At 34.6% G+C, this 8,070-nt stretch overlaps 1 protein-coding gene across 3 annotated transcripts in view; it reads right to left on the bottom strand.

Annotated features, from left to right (window-relative positions):
• Window positions 1–1,762: 1,762 nt before the first annotated feature.
• USP45 (ubiquitin specific peptidase 45) overlaps window positions 1,763–8,070 on the bottom strand; it is a 55,789-nt gene continuing 49,481 nt past the window's right edge. For all 3 annotated transcript variants that reach the window (XM_037001097.2, XM_037001098.2, XM_037001099.2), the window contains 2 exons: window positions 6,111–6,264; window positions 1,763–5,484 (listed from right to left, as the gene is read on the bottom strand). In XM_037001097.2, coding sequence (XP_036856992.1) covers window positions 5,354–5,484; window positions 6,111–6,264 — 285 coding nt within the window. In that variant the 3' untranslated portion in view covers window positions 1,763–5,353. The remainder of the gene's footprint in view (window positions 5,485–6,110; window positions 6,265–8,070) is intronic.

Here is an 8,070-nt window from a genome sequence, read left to right as displayed (position 1 = left end):
CAAGTTGTTAAGAGTTGGCCTGGAAGAGAAACCATAAACCTTAGCAAAGAATGTATTCCAAACTTAAGCCCCAATTATCTAGGAAACAGGCTGGAAAAAAGCTGTGCCACTCCCAAGAATGGCATATTCCTCAGTAGCCATTCATATGTAGGATATAACAAGTCAAGCGGACAATAAAAAAGATCACTCCAGAGTCCGGCCTCTGGAATCACAGAGAATGGAGAATGGAATTCTTAGAGAACAGAAAAAATGCTGTGAACATTCTCCATGCCAGGGCAAGGGATCCCGACAGTATCTCCATTCTTCCTCCACTCTCTGAATAAGAACTTTTCTTGTAGTGGTTCTACTGGTTCCACCACTGCACAGTAAGTGTGGAAAGTTAACACATATGCTTTTGTTTCTGGGTTTCCAACATCCAGACCTGACAGCACTTTAAAAGAGCCTGGTCTTGGAAAATAAAACTTTGCCTGGATGGGACCCCTTGAAAAGGGAGTCACTGTGTCCCGTGTGTAGAGAACAGAGCGAGCTGAGTATTTGGGGACTGGAGTGTGGATTGTGAGAGATTTCCAGTGCACTGTGTACCCCATTCCTTTCTTCTGAGCCCAAGGGAAACTTACTCTTTTCTACCGTCCTACCCATCCCTCCCTGCAATTGGGGCCATGTGACTTCTGGCCAAGGAGTTGCGACAAATCCAAAATGAACTTAATTGATGGTGCAAGATCTTTTAGTGCTCTCTTCCCCTGCCACCTGGGGAAGCCTAGTGTTAAAATGATAGAGACACGAGACCATCAGTCTGGATTACAATCACCAGTTGGAAAATAGTTTGCAGGTTGTCCAGACTCACAGTGGACTTTGCGTGAGGAAGATACAAATTTTTGTTGTGTTAAGCCATTGGGATGTGGGGTTATTTGTTATTGCAGCATAATCCAGCCAATTCTAGTACATACGGGAGTGCAAATATTTTGGATAATTCTTATTGAGCAACTTGAAATGTTTGAAAATGGCTTCACAGGGCCCATGAACCCCTCAAATTACATACAAAAATCTGGAGCATATATTTTTCTGAGAAGATACAAATGTCAAGATTTCCCTTTCCAACCTTCAGTGGGAATAAAGAGAAGGCCGCAGAATTAGAACCCTCCTCTTTTCCCAACACTCACAGCTTTCCTTTGGGACTATCAGGACTAATATGGTGACACCTTTTATCCCTAGAACAGCCTTCACCCAATGGACCTTAATTCCTATGTGGCTTTTTGAGTAATGCTGCTTGATTTTTGTCCCTATCATTTGCCATTTAATGTATCTTTTCCTTAGTCTTCACTCCTTAGAATATCTATTTCCTCACTTGCAGATTTCTCCTGTGTTCAGTGCTGTATCACTGATGCCTACCATGCAGCAGGTATTCAATAAATACTTACCAAATTACTGAACAAATGAAAGATGCTCTGTAACTTTCATCATAATTTCAAAAAGCTTCGTGATGCAAAAAAGGTTAAGTACAAATGGGTAAGCAAAATATTTCCTATTGAATTATCCTGCCTAAATAACTGGAACATTTGAGAAACTTCTAAACGGATGAAGAGCCACCCTTAGTAGATATTGAAAACTGAGTGAAAGTGGCCCATAAGAAGATATTTTGTTCTGAAATAATGAATTTCTAAAATCTGAAGGCTATTTTGAAAATAGCTAAGTAAGCAAATGGAGTATTGATAGATAAAATATTCTGTCAATAATGTGCATTACAAAAACTCCAGGACCAATCTTGAAACAAAGTAAATAAGAATTTAATAATCATTTTGCATGTTTATACAGTAACATCAAAATAATGCTCAATAAGTTACACAGCTATTTTCTAAAAACACTGCAAAAACAGTAAAGATAAAACAGTAGGAATGATATATAACCAATACTCAAAATAGAAAATATAGCATTCTATCTTTTGAACAGATTTGAACTGATGATTTCTACATAACCCAAAAGTTTATATATCTAAAAATATACAATTCTTAGTGCACTAGATGATATATAAAAGCTCAGTTTTATTGCACATAATATATTTGGTTTAGGCTTATTGATCAAGTAACATGCAAACTATGAATATGAATTTCAGAAAATTAGGCAGGATGTTATTTTGTACTACAAAAGTTAGGTGAAAGTAATACATTTCACAGCTTAATCTTCAGGAAATTTTATTCAGCCATTGTATATAAAACCACTGACTAAAATAATTACACATGCATTGAGGGCTATTAGATATATTATGGTCAACTAGCTCTGTTGGAACATTTGAAATAAGAAAACAGGTATCAACTGTTCTTAGAATAGATGCGAACTACCACTCTCCTTGGTTACCCAAAAAAGGTGGTCTTCACATCAGTTTTAAGAACATTAAATGACAAAATCTTAAGTACAGACACATATTTGGTTAGGTCAGAAATACATAATTGGCACATAATCAAAATTTTATATTTTAAATATGGAAAAGCTAGAAGAAACTGGATTAGACATACCCTGTAAAACAGTTTCTAAGTAAAGCTAGTGAAACATGTTTTCTTCTTAAATTAATTGGGCCAAACAACTATGTTGGTGTTTTGAGGATCTATAAATACTCTCACTTATTTGTACTGTTTCCTGAGGTCATCTGAAAGCTACTGTTATTCTAGTAACTTCACAATTTAGTACCCCTGCAAATGTGCTTTGGAATTATTCAAAATGAAAACAGAAATTTTATTGTAGACCCATGTCTAACTTAACATACTTTCTCTACTACAAAAGCTGTCTTAAGTAAATTCTTAGGTATCAAAATCAAATTCATGATCAACCCAGAGGGCATTCATAAACTGTAGGCCATAAAAAAATAAATTTCAGACTTAGCTCATTTAACATTATAAAAATGAAAATAAAAGTATCTTCATGTTACTTCTAGAATAATGTCTAAAACTTATATAGGCCTCTCCATTTTAAAACATGCTAAAAACAGTGTCAGCACAGTGCCTGACTCACACAGCAGGTATTCAATAAATATATACTTCATGAATAAATGTGAGGTTAAGCATAAAAACTACTGCAGTACTTGAATGGTGAGGTAATATTCTGAAGCTCCACTGTCTCACTCATTCAGTGAAAAACCAGTCTCTATTGGTACTCAGAATAAAGCTTAAAAGATCTCCTATTTGATGCACATGGCCCCGGTACACTGCCTGGCATCCTATCAATGAGAAGAGGACCTCGGCACTTTCCTTGACTCTTGCCCTCCCCTGTCACTCACCAGGTCTGACTTCAGCTGTGTAAGGGATAAGCCAAGAGGCAAAAGAAAAGAATGTTTTTATTTCTTTCCCCTCCCGGTTTCTTCCTCTCCTTCCCTCTCTCTCTCTCTGTCTATCCTTCTCTCAATAAAACAACATTATCTATCCTTCTGTTAATGAGACAAGCAGGTGACCATTCAATGAAAAGTACATGCCTCTTAATAGTATCTTTTCTAGGAGAATAATGAGATGTCTTAATATTTACACTCAGGGAGGGGATGATAACTGTCATTACCAGGATGGCTGACTTGAATAAAGAGATTTAGTATTTTAAAAAAAATTATTGCTCTAGTACTAAAATCTTTAATGTTCGTACGTTACAATTAAACAAAGTACATTACTTAATGTAAATACTGTTTAAACTACCTTTCACAGGACACAGCCTGAATTTGCAGATTAATTTACAAAGCTATATTCCCATCATTTCACTGTTAAAAATCAAGAAAAGCACTACTATTGAGATTTCAAAACCTTAAAAATAGAATTTGTGCAATGACATATTTAAACTCTGCAATTTCTATATTATTACCATCACAATTCCACTCATCCATATGTCAAAAGGGTCAGAGTCTTGGTTAAATATTTCTACACATTATCTACAGCCACTGGTCTTACCCTGCCTTTCAAGAGGAGAACGAACTGGGACTCGGCATTTACCCAGCACTGCCTATAGTATCATTTGTTGGCACTAATAATTACTATGCTTGAACCATGCGGTTATGTGTTTTGATTCAAGAATGTGACACCAAAGCCACCATTATGTTTAAAAATTTAAGTCTATGTACTAGGAGTATTTTCAGGCCGTATTTTGACAGCTTAATGATTTGTATTTTAAGGGAAAATATTATATTTGTGCTATTAATTATTTTAAAAGAAAATAGGAAATACCATCTTTATGCTCCATTAAAATAAAAGCTAAACCCACTTGAACTTCATGATGCTTGAAGACAAAGAAGTGATTTCAAAACCCCAAAACCATGATTAATATTTACTGATCTACAGAAGTAGAAAATATATTCCATTTCCCTATTTTGTACAAGAGTATAATTCTCTATCATTTACAAATAAAAATTGGTAATTTATATTTGAAATGTATCCTATGGTCCCATATGGATTAACAAATTCTATTTACCAATTCTGCATGTTACGATGACCTATAATTATATTCTGACCTTGGCTAATCACGTGCAAATTATCCTCAACTCTACCGTGAATAGGCTGCAAATAAAGTGGTGATAAATACTTCAATATTTTTCTAGTTCTCAAAACCTGGGAGCAATAAGCTAATTAATATATTATTTGTAAACCCATATTCCTGAAGTTATAGTGGTACCTTTTTATATGGCTGAGTCACACAAACTATGACGAAGTCACTATGCCAATTGCATCTGTACATGCTACCGCAACATTTCCCGCACAGCAGTACGCATATACTACCGACTTCCCTGAGATGATGTTGAATGGAGTGCAAATGGATGAGCAATTTTTCTTTAGTAGTTATATATCTACTTTAATGTTTATTAGAAAAAATATAACTAGCATATTATGTAGAGTATGCTCAATACAAGACTATGTTTTAAAAAGGGTAAAAAATAAGGGTAAAAACAATAAGTAAACAATGGCACAAGAGATATGTGCATGTGTATATATGAGCTCAGTAAGGTGGCATGTGACTCCTATTTGGGAAACACTGTTTTGAGGAATGATTTGGCTTGGCCACTATCATTTCTGGATGTTTGTAATAATCAGCCACATCATATAGGGGTTTCCTACCACTGTAAATTCTGGGTTTTTTTCCAGGACAAATATTTTTAAAAAAAATATGTGTATACATTTATTTTAAGAATATAAATTTGAAAGCATTGACTAAATATAATCTACTTTAAAAGGATTCACCAAAATGGTAAAAAATGTTCAGGAGCATTGAGGGAGATGCTATTCCTACAGGAGAAGACAAACTACAAGGCACCTGGCATATTATGGTTATCACTGCAGCATGTAAATAAAAGTCATCTAAGTCATCATTATCAGTGCTATTTAACAAATAATTATAATATTCTTTCATAGAATAGAAGGTATGCTTGTGCACTAAGTGCTCTTGATTCTGGAACCATCTGCACGTAAGTGTCACTAACATGGACCCACTCGCCTGCCGATTCACTCTCGGTTTCTTTAAAATCTAACAAAACAAAAAGAGGTATAATTTTAAAATAGGTAAGTTCTTACTCTACTTTATAAGCAACAATACATTCATCACAAACTATATTTATCCTAGTGCTAGATTTTATTGCCTAAGTGTTTCTTCTTGGGTTAAACATCTTCCAAAATGAATTCTTTCAAAGCATTAATATTAGAATCATTTCAAACATCTAGTGAAATATTAGATAGTCTTGTAAATATTAATTTGTTCAAGGAAAAAAATCATTTTCACGAAAAGAGAAAGAAAATAAAGTTAGCATGCTTATCCCTAAGCTAAGCCAGCAAATTTTCAACTCCAGCTCTCTCTGAGGACCCGGTACATCTTCCGACACTTTTGGTATCATTAAATAAAATGCTGCTCCACTGCAGTACAACAATGCCTTAACACCCTGAAAAACTATGTGTCACTTCACATCATCCTGACAGGTACAGTCTTATGATATTTACTACTCTCTAAGACTGTCTAAGTACTCTTAAAGGTATTTCTCACTTAATAGAAACAAAGTGAATCCACTTAAGGTATCCATGAAATAACATACCTCTTCCAGAAAAGGAAGAATAAATTCATTTGTTTTTTAAGAACAACATAAACTTAGGATGGCATACCAGGTACATTTTTCTTTCCAGTGATATGTTCCAGTAATTTCCTGGAGGGTGTCCTCACTTTCACGTAAGCGGTGTAGTGCCCTCCTCTCATTGAGCCACTATGTTCCACTATGCCATAGAGACCGTAGAGAACTTTATCGCCCACACTTACATTCTTTAAGACAAAGAAAAAGGCCAAATTAGAAATACTTAGTGAAAGTGCGATATTATTGTAAGGAAAATTGAGTCAAATGTACATCCTGGTTCAAATAAGAGAAATGCCTACTAAAACTACACTGAAATACTTCCCACACATATGAGACTGGAAAAATGCAAAAGACTGGCAATTTTCTGTTAGCTGGGCTATGGGAAAGGAGTACTCACACATACACTGTATGTGGGAATGCAAAGGGGCACAAACCCCTATATTTGATGTTATATAGTAAATTACATATGTATTACTCTTGTATTAATCAGTGTTATTTGTAGGATTCTATTTCATAGGTACATAAGCAAAATGCTAGAAGACATGCACCAGGCTATTAATTTTGGGATTATGTATAATACCAAAAACTTGAGACATAGAGATGCAATGTACAGCAAAGGGAATATAGTTGTTAATATTGTAAAAACTTTGTATGGTGGCAGATGGTAGCTACTTATTATAATAATCTCTTTGTGATGTATATAAATGTTGAATCATTATGTTGTACAACTGAAACTAATATAATGTCAAGTAAAAAATTTTTTCTTAATTTTTTAACTGAAATTGACCCAAATGTCCATAAACTGGGAACTGGTTGAATTAACTATGATGCATTGTACAAAGAGTATTATATTGCTTGAAAAATGGTTTACATCCTATCTGCAAATACTGCTATAAAATAATCTTCATGATATAATGTCAAGAATAAGGTAGCAAAAAGGATACATATTATAGGCCAAGCTTATTTAAGAGTGAAGAGGAATATATAGATACCTATCTATTAAAAAATAATAGAAGAATGAAGATGTTTTAAATGGTTATAAGGGGAAAGAAAAAAAGGTGTAAGAGACCTGGGAAAAAGCTAAAAAAGCTACACTTGTTTGAATTTACCTTGTTTTGTACATTTGATTCAGTTGACTGTGAACTACATAAATATTTTTATGCCATTATTACACAAAATATTTTAAATTTAAATTTAAAAAACAATCCTTAAAAATTAAAATAAAATAAAAAACCTAACCACATGAGTGCTATATCCCTTTGGTGGCATAATCATTCAGAGAGAAACCACTAGGATTATCTCAGGAGAACCCAGGAGCCAATCTGAGTGGCTTTCAGTAGCTAACTATGGACCTGCATGACTAATACATTAGAGCATGAATAAAAAGAAAAGTATAGTACATTGAAACAAATCTAATTTGTTTCAATCCATGAATTCATAATGATAAAATTTAAGTGATGACAGTTTGAGGATGCTAGTGAACTAAGTCGTTATTCTGAAAATCGGTTTAAAAAGAGGGCAAGGGAAGGACTGAGCATTTATTCTGCCTTTTCCATAAGAACTATATCATAAAATAACCACAAAGATGAAAGGAATTCCTCTTTCTATGGAAATATTCTAGTTAATAGATGAAGCAGAAATGACAGAATCAGGACATCACCATTCTGCAGTTCTTAGTGGACTCATGGATCTAGCATCACCAGTTGCTGATATAATATCACAAAAAGACAGACAGCTGGCACTTGGTGCCGTCTGAAGAAAGCACAGGACAATCCCTACCAAAGAGTGTCACCAGAAAAAAAAAAAAAAGGGTCTCAAACATGAATCTGTTCAAGCCTCTCTAGAACCAACTACCTGTTTGTAGGAAATAAGGATGACAGAGGAACAATCATCAAAATCCACACTGTGGAAACTACCAGAAAGGTGACCCAGTTTCTTCAACAAATAAGCTGCAAGTGGAGAGAGACGGGAAGAGGATGGGAGAGGGAACTGTA

The sequence above is a fragment of the Manis javanica genome, chromosome 13 (assembly GCF_040802235.1).
Source record: "Manis javanica isolate MJ-LG chromosome 13, MJ_LKY, whole genome shotgun sequence".
Lineage (NCBI taxonomy): Eukaryota > Metazoa > Chordata > Mammalia > Pholidota > Manidae > Manis > Manis javanica.
Note: the sequence above shows the minus strand (reverse complement) of the source record. Positions and strands in the feature narration are given on the sequence as shown.